Here is an 18,808-nt window from a genome sequence, read left to right on the forward strand (position 1 = left end):
AGACAAAAGAGCCAAAGAAAATTAGTGAAATCAATAGCTACTTACTCAGTTAAAGTCTTGCATATGAGCTTAACAGTCAGCTTCTGCCACATTAAGAACCAACAGCCCTTCAACATAATTACCAGCATCTAAAATAGTGTAAGTAAAAGGTACCTGACTGGGCTACATTAGACAAAAAGGTCTGGAACAATTCTGGTATAGATCATGCACATAGACTAAAATTGACGTTCATTGGTGGAGTGTGTGGGCAGTGTAGAGGTAACATTAAACAGAGAGTTTCAGAGGAATACTGAAAGGTCTTAAAGTATGTATTCACAGTGCAAAGCAAAAAAAAGAGGCCAAAACATTCTGTGGAGAACTTTGGAAACAATGGATTTCTTTTTAAGTAATGAACTGCCATCAGAAATGTTCTCTGACTGAGCAGCAACTTAGAGCCCCCCTTTCAATTACCACCTCCTACCCCTATCCATAAAGTGAATTTAAAACAAAAAGTGGAAAATGTTCTCCAACAACATCGGACTCTAAGTGTTTTTAGAGTTTGGAAAGCGATAAAAGGATGGTTAAAGTGTTCTTATTCTCATCTCTTCTACGGAGAGGAAAACTGCTCCTTCACATGGGAGTAAAACAAATGTCTAACATTCATACTGACAGTGAAAAGGATAACATTTGTGAAATCTATGTGACAAACTCTGAAATACAGTAAGAATGGCAGACATGCAAACAGAGACAGACTGGAAAGTATAAAGTAAGTGATTTAGGAACATAATCCAGTACGCTCAGAGGAAAAAGAAAAAAAAAAAGACCATACACAGCCTACTAAACCCACTGCCATTTGACATGCCTTTCCTTGTCTTTGCAATTTGCTTTTCCCTTTGTACTTCCTTTGTTCTGATAGATTTGATTGTCATTTTTGCTTACTCGGTCTGAAAAAGAAAGGAACAGAAGACTAGATGAAGAGAAAATGCCCCAAACCGAAAGTGTTAATATATTAATCTTTCCACTCTTTGCTGAGGTTTTCTTCTTTTTCTTCTTTTTTTTTTTCCCCTGATGTGCTTTTCTGGCTGAAGAAAACTTGCTGTTCCATGGAGTGAAAAGATGGTGATCTATCACAGTAAGACAAACCCATCTCTTTCCTCTAGCCTTATGACCTAAGAAACTACCGCTCAATGCAACCATGGCAGTGTAACTCCCTCAGCTGCTCTACCCCTTCAATCTATGTCTCCCGATCCATCTTTATAGAGTAAACTCTTATTCTTCTACCTCTTTCTTTGTCTCACTCTCTGACAAAAGTTCAAACTCTACCTTACCCTGAAGCTGGATACTCATACATGTATTAACTTACACTCAATTAACAGTAAAATGACAATGAAATAAGACCAACATTGAACATAGCAAAGACCTCTCCAAGACCCTTTTGACAAAGAGATCCGTCCTGCACTTACATCCTTTTTTTGCCCCCACTCCCCTACTAGCATCACTATCTTCACACCGTCATCTGTGCTAGCGCTCTCATATCTCCCACCATGACCATGCACTGGACCTCAGAAGAAGCAAAAAAATGGGGTTAACTTATGACGACAAACGTATCATATTTAATACAGGATATTTGAAGCCCTTTACATGATCAGTGATATTTTTTCCTTGAAAAACCTGATGTATAACAATTAGATGCATGCAATACACAGATAATCCCACCAGGGGGAGGAATTCGTTCACCAGAGGCCTTTGCAGTGACACCACCAGACTGTCATAAATGAGAAGGAGGCAGAACTTTGGCAATTCTGAAAAGGAATTACCCATTTGTTAGACATGTTTGTGTTATATTATGTTTTGTTTGTTCAAGAATCATAATATTTGAGGTATTGAGACCCGATGCAACAAATATGATCGGCAAATTGAATTCATACATGGAAATTGATATGTGGAAAAAAAAAAATGTTGGGGTTGTTCAATGGTGGTTCAAGGTTCAATGTTGGACCAATAAAGGCTCCAGTTTCAAAAAACTGTAATTTTCTGTCAATGATTTAATGGTTCAAGGTTTACAGGTTTAAAATTGCCATCCAATTTTAACTTTAAAATGAAGGTCAGGTTGATATGCAAAGAAGTCATCCAAGAGCTTTCCAAGTTGCACCAAAATACCAAACATGAAGGAGATCGAGAGATTTGGTGAAGATTAATTGCTTTGAAACATTTAACAAATTTGGCACATTGACCCTGGTATGACCTTGAAGATTAAGGTCAAGGTCTATGCCCAAAGAAGTCATCCAAACAGGGTTCCTACAAGTTAAATTTAAGATTTTTTGAAGACTACTTAAACAGAATTTAATGCCCATTTAATTTAATGCCAGGCTATTTCTGGCAATATTGGCAAGAAATCTGTCATTCCTAGAATTTAGGAAAAGTAGTATTTACTCTAACACCTTGATTCCCACTGTTCAGTCATTTCCCACCGGGGGCTGCAAGTTACTGATAGTTGGTTCTTAATGTCAGTATAAATTGTTGGGTTGGAATAGGTGGAATGAGTAGACTAACATTACTTTCATTGTAGCTTAGACATTTCCCAGACACATATAAACACTTCTGTGGGGTTTCTGTAAATTGGCTTAGGAGGTCTGGCTTTGGACCAACTCTATATATAAAATGTCAAGAGATAACTTTCTTGTGATCTGGCGCCTATATAAATAAAATTTGATTGATTGAGTGATTTAATTGGTTTTCCACCTGTAAGTCGCTTTTGGAAAAAAGCGTCTGCCAAATGCGTAACCATAAACACAATAGAGCCAACAAGTTTATCACAACATAACTTAAGACTTACCACATCAAATTTAACAACTTTTAAAGACTTTTTTTAAGGTATGACATGCAGATTTGTAAATTCAAGACTTTTAAGACCCCACGGGAATCCTGCAAGAGCTTCCAAGTTGCACCAAAAAAACAAACATGAAGGATATTGGTCGATTTGGTGAGGAGTATTTACACTGACACTGATGGGGTGCGATGATACCCCTACAAAACCCAGTTATTATTGTATAGCTGGTAAAAGAGAATGAAAAAGCATCAGTATGAATAAAATTCTGTCCTGTATACACCCCATCTCACCCCAGAGTCTCTGAGGGATTCAACTTCGCCAACCTCTCCTTCATTTCCCCTATAGGACATCATGATACGAACCCCCCTACACTGTCTTCCACTCAGCTTCATCCACCACACCCCCTCCACTCCCTCTCTTCCTCTGCCCCCTTCACCCTTCTCGTCTGTGTTCAAAGTGGCCCTGCTGCTGGGAAATAATCCCACCATTACAAACAGAAGCACTTCCCTCATCTGCTCCCAAAATTCACTCTGGCTGTGAGGCTATCATCCACAGTGAAAAGGGTATGGGGAGGACAAACGTGTTCAGAGATATACAGTATGCTGAATGTTGTTTATACCCAGACATGAAATTACCTGTCAGTTTGGGATGAAAAGGGAGCAAAGCAATATTATTCTAATCACCTTGGCTGATGTCAAAAAAAAGGAACACCTCCCTGCCTGTTTTCCTTATGAGTCTTTGGCTGGTTAGTATGAGACTCTGTCAAAACGTCACATAGAAAGAAGAGCCAGTATATTACTCTGGGTTTGTTACCATGACACCAAATAGGTGCCATTTCTGAATATGTGAGTTTAATACTTTTATTTTAAAATATTACTGCACCTATGGATGTGTGAGCTGCCAACAAATGACAGATGAACCATAGGTGAACCCCACAGATAAAAATATTCAGTTGGCATACCATTAGCCATGCCATTTACTACCGTATAGCTATTATATGTGAAGGTCCAAACAATTTGTCAGAAGACACTAAGCAAAGGGGTTAAATTTTGCCTACATTTGTGTTTGCGATGGAAATGGGGAAAGCCTCTTATTTTATTAAAATAAAAAAATTAAACAAAAAAAAAAAACAGCCTTTGTAACCATGATGCAATATGAATACAAGGGACCTAAATTGAGCACAGTTACTTTTCGATGAGATAATGCAATGGAAAAAAAAAAAAAGGTGCTGTGGAAGCAACCAAATGGGAACCTTAAAAATAGCAGAGTAAAAACAAACCACAGTGCTTTCTAAAGCTGCACTGGCACATTCCCATTGTTATTAGGTGAGGAACTAGGTCAGGCAGTTTAGTATAGAGTTTAGAGAGAATATACGGAGGAAAATGGAACTGGGTTGGGTTTAAGATAATGTAAACAACAAAGCTTAACTTGTGTACCTGAGATGTTAGTATGATGCCATTACACAACCATGATGTTGTAATTCATGCAACATCATGTATATGTATAAATAGTATTGTTTTATGTAATGGGACACAATCCAAGACACTATTCCTGCAGTATGATTAAGCTTTTTTTGTTCCAAGACGAATGTGACTCACCAACGCAGAGAGGAAGGGGGCTGTCCCATGCCCTTCTTTCCCCCCTCAGGCAGGTGAGAACCTCAGGCCCCTTCAGGGTGTAGCCGGGGTCGCAGCTGTATGACACGGTGCTCCCAGCAAAGTGACCCTTGTCCTCCCGCTTGTAGCCAAACTGGGGAACACCTGGATCCTCACACTTCACCAGCTCAAAACCTAAAAGAATGAACCTCAATAAGTAACATTCCACATTAAATGATCTAAAAATGAATCTACAAATGCACCTTTAATGAATGCAATTACATACTTCTGTAAACATTGTAACATGAGTTTACTGGCTATTCTGTCTTATTGTTTTGATTGAGAGGACCCCACACGATTGAAATTACAAACTGTACATCTAAAGAACTGACTCAAAGAGGAGCTGGAATCCAAAATAAAAGCAAGGTATGATAAATATGCAAATACAAATGTATTTAAAGAAAGGAGTATTAATATGGAGTGTGAATTAGTATGTTACTTACCTAGTGAAGTGTAGTTCAAAGCCTTTACTGTGTTATCCGCATTGCTGATGAACTCCAGCCACATTGGAGCTGGAGGGGAGTTCAGGGTTGTGTCTAGCAGCTCGCTGCCTGTAAAACACCCCCAGCAGACGGGCCTCATTACTGCTGCCATCAAAGACCTGAAAGGGAGAGGGAGAGAGAAGCGAAGTGGGAGGAAGAATCAGATCTGGTGGGCGCACACGGATATGCTAACAAGGTTCCATATGTGCACACACAGGGAGGGCAACTCCCAACAACCTCCTCACTTTAAGTATGTCATCCTCCTCCAGTCTGAAGTCCCGTGCTCGGAGCTGGATGCCTTTACCAGGCTGCGTCTGGATAGAGTAGATGCACTCGTGGTTGTTACCGTAGTAACCGGGTAGTTGGGTGAGAGCAGCACCCCTTGCATGCCAGTCACGGATGAGCCGCATTCAGCTAGATAAAAAGAGAGGTAGCAGAGAAGACAGAAGAAGAGATGGGAGAGAAAAGAGAGAAGAAGGTGGTGGTTGGAGCAGAGCAGAGGACATTCAATCGCTATATGCTTGAAACTAAAAACTTTATTTATTCAGCTGTCATGCATCAGGAGATGGGAGAGGTGATGGGGGAGGGTGTGGCCGGTACCTGTACCTGAATGCTGATGGGCACATCAGCATAATCACACTGCAATCTGAATATGATTAACAGAAATTTCAGCTCTACTTTTGAAAATTGCCTTTTCTGAGTCACAGTCAGGAGCCAGTGAAAAAAACAATAGGATACAGTTTTCTAAAGAAAAACCTGTCAGAATTTAAATAACCCCCACCTGTCCGAATGTTAACCTCATGAATTCAGTAAGAGGGGGTGAGGTGATGGGATTGTTGGAGGATAACAGTATATAGACAAGGAATCAAGTTACTGCATTGAGGCTGCATTATTCAGATGTATAAAACAAACTATGGAATTACTGCTAAATGTTAAAGTTTTGAAATGTTTTCAAAGGCAAAAATGACTTGGAAACTTTATACTACCAAAGTAAGCTATCTTCATTTTTATCCAAAACAGATGCAAACATGAAGTGCACAAAAGGAATACCTCAGGGACTGTGTTAAGTCATCCATTAATTTTAGTCTTTATAGATTAATCATCTTCTACAACAGTCTCTGATGATAGGATTTGTGATGTCTACCAGTATCAGGATACATGCGAACAAAATCAAGCTTCCCACTGAAAGCTAACAGGTATATAGAAAATGAACATGCCTCGATCAGTAGCTCATGTCCTCGGCTTGAACATTACTAAACAAATTCTACATAATGCTCTAAACCTCCATACATCTCCTAATGTTTGACATGATATGAAAAGAAGATAAGTTATTTAATGTATATATCTTGGAATAATAATATCTTCAAGAAACTTGCTCCAAAACAGTGCAAATAGCTGATAATTTTCGACAAATGTAAGATATAACATAAGATATAAAAAATATCAGACTACCCTTGTTCATTTTAATGCCTGGTACAACCAAAGGTACATTTTGTTTGGACAATATAATGAAATACAAAAATAGCACAAAAAGAGTTTAATTTCAGACCTGATATCTGACCATTTTCCATGTTTTCTTGAATAATACACAAATCACTTCAGTTCTTACAACAATATCTATGGCACTGTACTGCCACAAAACAGTGCTGTTGAGGCATTCCATATTTTCTTTTCTGTCTGTTTTAGTCCGATACACACAGGAGTTAGTACTGATTGCATAACCCATTGTTTTTTGATGACTTTTGATGGTCTAATAATTTTTTTTCCGCAACTGTACAAGATGCTTTACCATAGTCATTCCTTATTGTATTTCATATTGGGCAGGCTAAAATCATTCCTTAGGACCCCACGAGTCTTATAAAAAGAGACACATTTAAAAATTGAATTAAAAAAAATCTTGTACTTGTAAAACTATTAAATCTCCAATAAGATCTTCTCTAAATGATCACCGTACTGCCTTGGGCTTTTCTCTGTGAAAGCACAACTCAATGGCACGTCCTACTGGATGACATTGAAAACTCTAGTTCTATCAGCTGCTTTAAGATAATTGAAAGGCCTACTGAAATATATTGAAATGTGCAAGCAACTATTATTTTGCTTGGTATTCAGATGCCTTACTTCCTGTTCGGCTGGCATGCACAAGGGCTGGCGAGCCCTGTGTGATGTATTACTCTGCGTACTTTGTATTATGTGCGTTTGTTGTTTGTTTTGTTTGCTTAGTGCTGTTCTGTCATTGAGTGGGAAGTTTTAACTGTGACCTTCCAGGGGACTACAGGTAAAAATTAAACTAATTAGAGGGAACTGGGTACAATGCATAAAAATGTAACATTAAGCAGACTATGTATGTCCTTTATATATAAAATTTGCAAATTGCAGCTCCACTCCCTATTAATTGAAGCAATAAGAATAGGAGTGAACAGACTATCAATGTAATGGTTCTACATTTACACTGTAGAGAAACATTTAGAAACAGGTCGATATTATTAGTGTGCGTGAGGAAAATTAATGTGACGTAATCGGTAAACTGTAATTATCTGTTCGCACAGAGTGCCGAGAATGCTAACAAGTACCAAATGGCTTTCTAAGTTTAGAAACGTTAAAAAAAATGACACTATGGTAAAATGATTCTATGAAGTTTCTGTTTTCATAAAGCTTGTATTGTAAGCTCAGAATCAAAACAAGAGGGAAATTCTTTTCTAAATTCTTATTTATTAGTTCAGACCTTAGGGAATAATTGTATTTTTTATGCAGCTCTACATTTGATGCATTATAAAGTAAATACACCGACCTGAAAGTTCTGCAGACTGACCTGTCGTGTAAGCTAGCTTTAGAAGGACACGTACATAACTAACATATTTCAGCTCCTTTATATCATCCTCATTAGAGCAACTGCCCTATATAGTTGGATGAGTTAAAAAAGACGGTTTCTGGGAAGCTAGCCAATAAAGAGACAAAATGTGGGTGGATAGGGAGATAATAGTAAGAGGAATTGAGAGGGAAATGCCTCATCTTCCAATGTGTGCAGTTTCTAACATTTCCACATGGGTGGGTGGGTGTATTTCAAAGGCCTAATATAGTGACAAGACCATGTGAGGGGGGGTTTATGGCGGTGGAAGGTAGGGGGGGGGGGGGGTGCCAGAAGCCAAATAAAGTATGTGCCACCTACCAACACACCTTGTCAGAGGGGAGCTCGCATACCCGCCTCCTGCCCCCTAAACACACCACCCTCGCGCGGACCCTCCAGTCGGTAACACCGGGAAAACGGAGAAGATGAGAGCATCACCCACTCCGTACTGCAGACCCTTTCTGGTGCTGTAGGGTGGGATTCCAGGATCTTCACAAGGCTCCAAATCATACTCTGGAAAACATGAACAAACAAAAACATGTTAAAAAAAAAAAAAGATGTGAACTTCCAGAGTATTTGCAGTTCATTAAACTATATTCAAATTTTCAAGGTTGAAATAAACAGATTTGTACTCTCATGCTTTGAGAGGTGGATGAAAAGGAGCAAACTTGCCTCAAAATGGTGTTGTGGTGAGTTTTGTTACGAAACCTTCAACTTCATGCATCCTCCTATTCAGCTGCTGTTTTTACTTTCTTAAAATTTTTTTTTTGTAAAGTGTCAGTGAAAACTTATAGTTCAGATGATCTGTATCAAATTTGATGTATTGGATTTATTTTTTGATAAAAACGTGGCATTCAGTGTATTTGCACGCTCTAAGGCCTTGAACATTTTCAGAAGCAACAGTAGAGACATTTTGTGACAGCCTTGAAAGCCTTTTCACTTTCTGACATATCTACAATATGCATCATATTTCTTCAACCAAACACTATAACACATATAGGATGGTGCTGTCTGTTAGTGGTCAAGGTCAAAATAACAGATGCAGTATAATAATAAACTGTTCAAGTGAAGAGTTAATGGTAGACCAAGTGAGAAGAATATCAGTGTGGAGGAGAGCGTGAGAGGACATCCCGAACAGGAGGTTCAACGACAACAAAGCGTCGAAATGTGTGATTTCTCACAATGTCTCCAAATTTGCCATTAATTACTGACAGCTGATGATATTTATGATTATATATTATCCATTGTAACATAGTGGTGTACATTACTATTTCTCTATAATAGAAACATCCTGGCAATATATGGATGTGTTACGATGGAATCAAATAGCTGTGACAAATGAGTTGCTTTCTCAAAATGTTCATGTTCAATGTGCCATTATGTCCACATTATGTTCACATTATGTTCACATTATGTTCACAATATAACATAGACTGCTATAAGAGCAGTAATATTTCTTTACTAATTAAGCAAGTAAATTTAACCCATAAAGACCCAAACATCCACTGGCAACCAAAATCATTTACTGATATAACAAGTTACAATACCTGTTGATTCCACTAATCCTATCAATCCATGGCAAATAATTGGTGCAAAATGTGATTTGTTATCTTTCATGGCCATCAGATATGATCCATTTGAACGTTCAGAGGCTCCATAGTGAACGTGGAAACACTCATCAATGACAGGGGATGGACACACTTGGTTTATGTTCAGTTAATGACAGATTTCACTGAAATCTGAAATTCTAAAATTTCACTGAAATCTGTCATTAACTTTTCCTCCCATCTTCTCTGTTTTTTTATATAATAACCCACAACTTTAATTTGAGCATTTATAAACATCTACATAATCAGTGAATTAAATACAGAAAAATACCAGATTTTCACTTAGGATTGCAAAATACTGAGGTAAAATATTAGAATAAATGGGTGACAAATCACTTAGGAAAAATTCAAAATGGAGAAAAAACATTTGGGAACTTCTACAAAAACAGAACTGGGCCTTTATGAGTTAAGGTGAAAAGAGGTTCTCAAATCTGTTTCACCCGAAGTGATTAATCAAATACTACAAAAAAATGTAGAAATTGCTATCATCTTTCATTATCATTAAAAAACTCCAGTAAATATTTATTTCTTCTATAACTGTTTCCATTCAATAACCTTTACAAAGGGACCTGGCAGTCACAGTAAGTGTGTGTCTCCAACTAAGGAGCCCAAGTTTTCCATTTTCAACGTGAACATCAACAGTTTAATGCTCTAACCTCCCTTCTACTGATCAATAAATCCCACTGTCACCTAAATGAGTATCATAGCTCAACACTGTGACCAACCCAGCATCAGACCGCCCCTCAGTTTTAAATGACTGAATAAGGACGTCCTCACCAGAGAAAGTGATGTTGAAGCCTTCGTAGGAAACAGAGAAGTCGGACAGGAAGCGGATCTGAGCCGTGTAATTTCCAAAAAGCCCTGCGCTGAGGGGCGGGGGCAGTGTGGAGCCCGTCAGTCTCCAAAGGGGCTGAGAGAAGCTGCCGTTCTCCGTCACCAGTAAATGGTCATGAGGGCTTTCAAGATGGAATGTGTGGAAGGTGAACTGGACACCTGAAAGAGATAAAAAAAAAAATCAATAGCTAAATGTGTTGTTTATATTAACCTTTGATCTCTGTATGGATAATGTGAACGTCTAACAGATTATCTCATGAATATTTAAGCCATTCTCCCTAATCGGTGTAACCTGGCTCACAAACAAGGCATCTGAGGACGAAAAAGAGATCTGTTGAAGCCTAAAATAATGATAATTGTGAAAAATGTTGTCCCTGTCTCTGCTTCTGGCTCTGGCTGCATGATATGCATGTTTAACTAAGAGATGCTAGTCGGCATATACTTGGTTAGCACAGTTGTGAATAAGCATAAAAAACAAATTAACACCCAGTAAGGTTTGTTAACTGGAGAAAATGTTTGCTTGTGGGGTGAGATTATTTCGAGTTTCACACTGATTTTAAGAATTTTGACCCTATCTACTCCAGAATCGATTGAGACGCAGGTATATTGAATGACAAGTTCATGTGGCTTACATCAGTAACACATAAATGCATAAAACATCCATATTATAAAAGCCAAGTGGCCTCTGTGTGTGTGTGTGTGTGTGTGTGTGCCTGTGTGTGTGCCTGTGTGTCCGGGGATCCACACAATATCCGGAAAGAGCTGACTTCTGCAGTTTGGCATACTAATATATTTTTGGTCAAGGAAGAGACTAGCGAAAACGCCAAGTTGATAGGACCAATATTTTGGGAGATATTAGTAATTTTGTAAAACAATAGCCTTACAATCACGTTACAATGGCCAGAATGCTTTGGGTGTGACTGCATGCGTGAATACACAACAGCATAAAAACTACCACATCTAGAAACTTAAATGTCTTTTTTGCTGAAGGGGTTGCGGCGACACGGAAGCAAACCAAACTCACATTTTTTGGTCCTGTATGAAAATTACAACTTTTTGGAAAGATGTTGGAATAAAAATAGAACAGATCTTGGGTTTTAAATTACAGCAACCCACTTTTCCACTGTTGTTAAAAGATCTTCCTGATGATTTGACAATAAGTGATAAATACCTTCTAAAAATCTTTGGTGCTGAGGCAAAAAAAAGAAAAAAAATCACACGTAAATGGCTTCAACTTGATCCATTGGTGCAGGAGGACAGGTTGAATATTGTTGATTCGCAAAATGGAGAGATTAACATTCATACTGAGGCTGCAAGCTGAACTTTCCATAAGGTGCGGCAAATGCATTCTTCAAATACAATTAATGTGTGGTTTGTCTCATAGTCCTGTGAAATGCGATATAAACTGCTCCTCTACAAATTTAATTAATTAGGTCACTTGATTACTATTTCATGACTGTAACCTAAATTATCATTACTATTAGATTGTGTCTATTATCTGTTGCCAACTGTTGTTTGTTATGTTCTGTATGACAAAATGATACATAACTAATAAAAATTAAGTGTCAAAAAAAAAAAAAAAACACTGGAATCCATGGATCCCCACGGGTCAATGCAGTTAAGTTTTAAAACCCCAGTTGGGGGAAAAAATGCAAACATCCATTTTTTATATATTTTTTTTAACAGTGAGTTAGGGTTGCCCACAGCCAACTCACATAGAAAGAAAATATCATGTTATGTTATTTATACAATCATTTCACTTCTGGCTGAAATGCTGTTTTGGGCTTCAATGGATAACAGAAGAATCATAGTAACACATGTACGATTATTGTTCTTAAATGCTTTTTAGATTTGTTTGTGGTTGTTGAAGAACAGTTTACCTAACATATAGATGCAAATGGTTGCAATTTGTCATTAGTAACAAAAACACTGATTAAAAAAAACACAATTTTCCCAAAGTTTCAGTAGTTCCAGGTTGGAATCTTTGGATCTCTGTGAAACCCCCCTTTGCACTTCAGCTTCAAAACACATACAGCATTAATTCCCTGTCTTCCTTCTGCGCTACTTATCAAACATATTACACCCACGCACGAAGAGCATCTGCAAATAAGGCTGTGTCAATCTGATGTTAGCGCTCTACCAAAGGGGACATGACTGGAGAGTAATCCCGTGGTGCTGTAGCCCCGGGCCAGCCTCTCAGCGCTTCAGTCTCATAGAGGTTTGTTCGGCAAAATAAAAAGGCCACTCAGTAGGAGGAAATGACATTGTAGGGGAAATTGAATTTGACTGCCACATGTGTTGACACAGAATTTCTCTGCTAACCTTTGCCATGGGAGGTCTCAATTATCCATGTGCAGTTCAGGTTGTGCGGGTAAAAGTCTGGGAAGCCAGGTGACAAGATGGTACCGACGTTGCCCTGGATGTAGCCTCCGCATAATGCTGGTGACAGCGGGTGAGAGGACACCGCAGGAGATGGAAATTGAGAAAAAACAGAGGAGGGCAAGAGATGTGAAGTCAAACAGGGACAAAAAAATGTAAGAAAAGTAATAAAATCTACAGGAAAAAATGGCAAAACTTGTCTTTGCAGCATTTATAATGTGGTAAAACACATTTTACAAGAGGTGCCCTTCATTGTGGCATAAAAAGGATAGAGAGGAATCATCAATTTCATTACAAGTGGGCAGAAATCAATACTGTCCTTAAATATAAAAGCATTTACACATAAGGGAAAAGAAAGCATCAAAGGGTACATTCACTGTCGTACATATAAAACTGCTGATTAAATGAAGCAAAAACTTTTTAAGTCTGAGAGCAGAACCGGTGGAATAAAGATTATCATTTTGTATAGATTTTTTAAAATAACACATATTAAAGGTGATGCAATATGAAGCAAAACACTCACAACTATTTCTCATGCATCATCTGCAACCACATACAACAATGAATTTAGCTGTAATCCCTATAAGGCAAGAATAAGGCAGAAATCTGGCAGGCTAATATTCGTTTCTAGGTCGGTATTTTGGAACGTACCATCACAGCTGGGCAGGGGCCGGCTCCACTGAAAATTGGGTTCGCATTCTAAAGGCTCCGTGTCGCTAAGTGTGTAACCTGCGTCGCAACTAAATGTCACCAAGGCACCGACATAGAAATCGTTGCCATGCCGCTGTCCGTTGACAGGTATGCCCGGGTCCACGCAGTGATCCGACTGTAACTGCAAGGCTGTGGAGAGAAGGCATGATGAAATGAGAAAAAAGAAGTCAGTAAGGTAAGAGCGAAGAGTATAATAAGGTTTATGCTCATGTATTTCATTGGGTCAAGTCGAATTCAAAAAATGTTAACTGCAGTTGAGTTTTCCAAAGCAAATCTGATAAATAATTTACGCAAAACTTCCTTTTACAACAAGAATAAACCAAAGACCTTTCAGTCGTCTTTCTTGATCCACCTTGCATATACCCCGGCCTAAAGTAGCGCTTCTAGTGAATTATTAAAGCTTTGCAGAGATTTACCCACAGAGAAAGTGCAGAAGGTTACCCAGTGTGCACCACACAGGTAGAAAAGAGGATGAGATAGTCTAAAAGACAAAAATTTCCAGTAAGAGTGAAGACGGCCGCTTGGGTGCCTAGTGTACATGGAAATGTGAGCCAGGCAATGGGATATTTGATAGAATAATCTCACCTCATTTAGTGTCTAATTAGAGCTATTCTAATAAGACGGGCTTCATGCTGACACTGAGAGCCTGCAGAGATCTTATTTACGGCTTTCATTCTTGTGAATAAGACCTGTAGCTTTGTCTGTGTCTGCGTGTACTGAGTTCATTTTGTTCCAGGTCAGTGGGAAGTATATCCACACTGTATTTGAGAGAAGGTGTGATGGTCTGTTAATATTATGTGGGCAAAAATAACATGCTAACAGAAGGGTAATAGTTTTATAATGGAAATAGGGTTGTAACGAAGTCATGGTGTTACGATTTATCGCGATTTTAAACATTCATGGTTAATTAATCGTCAAGGCTGCCAAAAACTGTCTAATAAAGTGCAGTTGATTAAGAACAGAACAATAGACACGCCAATTTGTGCTTCCCACATGGAACAAAAGCAACGTTAGAGAAGCACTGCATTCTACATTCTACCAGTGAAACCCTCGCAAAATAATCATAGTAATCATGAAACCGCGATTTCCCTGACGATATTAGTAGCACCAAAATCTGTAATTGTTACATCCCTAAAAGGAAATAGCGTGGTATTGATAACTACTAACAACAACTAAAGTTTATGACATAAGACTTTTTTTTTACATGGGAACATAGATTTCTGTCAAAAAATAAAAGTTAATATTGTTTCAAAGGGGCTAAAACAAGGGATATTAATGGGGAAACACATTTAAAGATGGCAACAAGGCAAATCCAATCAGACATATTTTGATACCTATGTTAACTTGTTTAACAAATACATAGTGGGATACATATTTAGATTAATATTATGACTTTAAGGAGGCAAGCACCCAATAATATCCTATTAATAATGTTACAGGCTACAAAGCCACATACCATAATAATTATGCTGTTAATCATCATTCTGTATTTCCTAAACCTTCCCTTTTGTTTCAAAAAATAAGAATAAGGGACTTTACCTCAGAGTCGGAGGATTGATATGTGTACTTGTTTATTTATTTTTTGTCATTTATTTTATTCAATATAATTTATTCATTCTTAATTTATATGTATAGTGTGTATATGTATATAGGTAAATGTACATGTGTGCATATAAATGTGCATATACACTATTTTTCCTTATTTATTTTATTTTTCTTATTTACCTTTTTTTGTTGAATTGTTTACTTTAACTATTTTTTGTCTTTTATTTGGGCACTGAATGATTGGCCTTGGGTGGTGGGAGGTGCGTGGTTGGTGAGAAGGGAGTTGACCTTTTAGGTGTGACAATCGATGTTTATTCTGTATTTTTATATCCTATGTTGTGCATCACTCTCTCTGTGTAAAATGTTCAAAATGTTCTATAAATAAAGTAAAAAAAAAAAATTATATTCACTTTGACTCTCAACAGTCCCTCACAATCACAATTATAATGTACAGTGCTACAAGTTTGTTTTATTTTTTCCATGTTGTTATTGTCTATTTTGTCCTTACTTTCATAGCGTATGCGGAAACCGATGTCCGAGTGGCTCTTGTCAGTGGAGAAGAGCAGGTACAGAAAGTTGGAGGTACTGATGAGGAACTGTGGAACCTGTGTGCCCTGGTAACTGCCAATCAGAGGTGAGGAGGGGAAACGTCCATCGCGGACCTCGAGGACATCGTAGTTGACCTCTGTTCGGAACCTGAGAGCAGGGGAACAAAACAGAAGGAATCAAAATGAGCTCACGAGTTAAAGTTATTTATGAATTATTAAAACTTAATAAAAAGAGTGACAAAAAAAACAACAACATAAAGTGTCTCAGTAAGTTACTGAATGCATTATCTCCTACATTCATTCTATGCTCAGAAATGGAGAACTGTTCTTCCAAAAGAGATTAGTTGAGTTTTGGTAACAGTGAAGGTCATAACGTCAGATTTCCATCATTTCTAAATGTCCAGTGTAGTAAGAATATATAGATCATCATGACGTTATCATACCTTCAGGTTATAATTAAAGGAATGTAATTTGGACACAAAGGGTTAAATTATTTCCAATTTACACTGGCCCATTAAACTTAGCTTTGTTTGCGAGTGTGTGTGTGTCTGAGTGTGTGACTTTGTTGCCAGAGCCACTTCATCTTCAAAGCCATGAATAAATCGCGTAGCTTTCAAAACCATGTCATTTAAATGAAGCGGTTTGTGATATTTTATTGATGTAACATAAAAATTAAAGAGCAACAAACATTTATGTTGTATTCATTTTGCATGGCACGCTCCTGACGCAGGGACAAGGATGAGATGGGTTAGTAGAGATGCCTTAGTGAAACACTAATGCAGCGTTTGATCCTACAACTGTACGTCTCTCTCCCCCTCTATTGCTCTCTCAAACATCAGGACAAATTACCTCCTCTCCCATCTTCCCGGTTCTCCTTGACAGACCATCTCTACTTACACAGTCATGCACATTTACATGACTATGTAAGTGGGCTTGCTGGTCTTACCGTTGTTGTGTGTATGTGAATGTGTTTGTGAACGTAGGTGTGTGTGTATAAGCTGTAAGGATATCAGTGTATTACTCCAGGGAAATGGGTATCAAATGAAAGGATCAAATACTTATGAGGTCTTACTAAATAAAACATAATGTTATCCTAGTTGTGGGCATATGTTAATGCGCATTAGATCTACTACATTAGCTACAGTAGGGGAAGACAGAAGAAGTTAAAGGTAATAGTAGAAAGCAGAGATAAACGCACATGTGCTGAAGTTCGGGATGTGTTGTATTATGTTACCGCTGTGCTGCCATTTTACTAAGGACTAGATTTCTAGATTGAATGCGCTGGAGATACATTCCTAGGATCATTTTGTCTGGATTAGCTGAAATAGCCTACACATGTGAGAATAATACCAAGTAAATCAATGCAAAAGTATATTAGTGAGTGATATTTTGTTTCATAAGCAGTAACAGCAAAGTCAGGTGGTCAAGCCTGGTTAAACATATGTAAAATTAGTCTAATCTGTAAATGTAATCCTTAAATTATGATCATCTAGTAAATATAGCTCGTTTTCAACTCTTCTAGCTTACTAGTGTGGATCTGTAGACAGAAGATCAGATATGAATGCCTTTATTTGACAATTTAGCATATTTAGCATTTCTATTTTATGTTTAAGTTTTTAATTACAGTTAAAACTAAACACATGTTTCATTTTCTTTTTAACAAGCATTTTCTAAAGCCCTACTCACTTAGGCCAATTCTAGTTCTGGTAATTTGATATAATCAAGGATTTCAATATTCCACCGCAAAATGACCCACCTACAGGCATTTTATAATGATATTAGCCCAGTGTGAATCAACATCTTTGTGATTTGCTGGGATTTCTAGCATTTCTGTTCCCTTTGTACATTTATTCTGCCTATTTCCTGCTTGAGAAAGATGGAGGCTGGCAGGCCATTGAAAGTTTTTTGAAGTGTTTTTGGTGCAAATTCAAGAGGCTCATCTTGTGATGTAACATGGATATTTGCTGAAAGAGCAAACTTAAATCTTTAAGAGTGGCCTCTTAAAAATGATGGGATGGATGACATGCACGACAGCTGCAGTGAGGGGCATTTTTCCATCTTTTAACAGTTATCAGATATCATAACCGGGGAATGGTGTCAGTAACTCTGACTAAAAAGTAGACTTTGCTGAAACAGAGATGTGTGTGTGTGGTGTGTGTGTGTGTGTGGGGGGGTTAACTTCCAAATCACTGGGGATTCACAGCTTTGAGGCACAGACACACCAAATTGACTGCCGATCATTGCCAGAAAAGGTAGCCCGACTGATCAGTCAGCTCCTGTCTCCCCACAGTCAAAAAAGCGTGCAGAACACACCAAATCTTCTACCGACTTGAGGGTGTATTCTGCACTTGTGCAAGATATAATGTCTCTATAACAGAAGGCGGCGTGAACCTGTATTGTGGCCCAAAAAAATGAAAAACCACAAATTGCTGGGATTTCTAGCATTTCTGTTCCCTTTGTACATTTATTCTGCCTATTTCCTGCTTGAGAAAGATGGAGGCTGGCAGGTCATTGAAAGTTTTTGAAGTGTTTTTGGTGCAAATTCAAGAGACTCATCTTGTGATGTAACATGGATATTTGCTGAAAGAGCAAACTTAAATCTTTAAGAGTGGCTTCTAAAAAGATGATGGAATGGATGACAGCTGCAGTGAGGGGCATTTTTCCATCTTTTAACAGTTATCAGATATCATAACTGGGGAATGGTGTCAGTAACTTTGAGTAAAAAGTAGACTTTGCTGAAACACAGATGTGTGTGTGTGTGTGGTGGGGGGGTTACTTCCAAATCACTGGGGATCCACAGCTTTAAGGCGAAGACACACCAAATCGACTGCCGATTATTGCCAGAAAAGGTAGCCCGACTGAGCAAACAGCTCCTGTCTCCCCAACACAGTCGAAAAAGTGCAAAGAACACACCAAATTGACTACCGACTTGAGGGTGCATTCTGCACTTGCAAGAAAGGTAATGTCTCCATAACAGCAGGCACACAAATCTGTATTGTGGCCCAAAAAACGAAAAACCAGAAATGATGCAACATCTCTCTAGACCAAAACAATCATTCTTTTGGTCATTGTTTCGTTTTTGTCTATCACTGTTGTCAGCAAAGAGTGTTGAGTGGTCAAGAAGGACTGCTGTTGTACTCGTTGAATGGATGGCTAGTAATAAGAAGATACTGGTGTTGTCAGCTCTCGGGCTTCTTGTGGAAGAAGCAAGATTCTGGTCTTCTCGTTCACTGATTCGCTAGTCAAGGGGTAACCCTCTACCAATCACACTGGTCAGACTGAACGACTGGGTAATAGCCAATTACACATGTTGAATCGGCGACAGCATTAATGACGGCCAATCGCAGGGAACACACCAAACACTCATGTCACCGACCTCGCCAGACTACCAAC

The 18,808-nt window shown here is 38.3% G+C and overlaps 1 protein-coding gene across 1 annotated transcript; it reads right to left on the reverse strand.

Annotated features, from left to right (window-relative positions):
• Nucleotides 1–5,504: 5,504 nt before the first annotated feature.
• LOC115428142 (CUB and sushi domain-containing protein 2-like) lies at nucleotides 5,505–16,663 on the reverse strand. The gene is made up of 7 exons (XM_030146991.1): nucleotides 16,650–16,663; nucleotides 15,376–15,563; nucleotides 13,263–13,451; nucleotides 12,555–12,671; nucleotides 10,176–10,391; nucleotides 8,184–8,304; nucleotides 5,505–5,592 (listed from the first exon to the last, which is right to left on the reverse strand). The coding sequence occupies exons 1-7, from the start codon at nucleotides 16,661–16,663 to the stop codon at nucleotides 5,505–5,507; spliced, it is 933 nt and encodes a 310-aa protein (XP_030002851.1).
• Between the last annotated feature and the right edge of the window lie 2,145 nt (nucleotides 16,664–18,808).

The sequence above is a fragment of the Sphaeramia orbicularis genome, chromosome 11, assembly GCF_902148855.1.
Source record: "Sphaeramia orbicularis chromosome 11, fSphaOr1.1, whole genome shotgun sequence".
NCBI classification, from domain to species: domain Eukaryota; kingdom Metazoa; phylum Chordata; class Actinopteri; order Kurtiformes; family Apogonidae; genus Sphaeramia; species Sphaeramia orbicularis.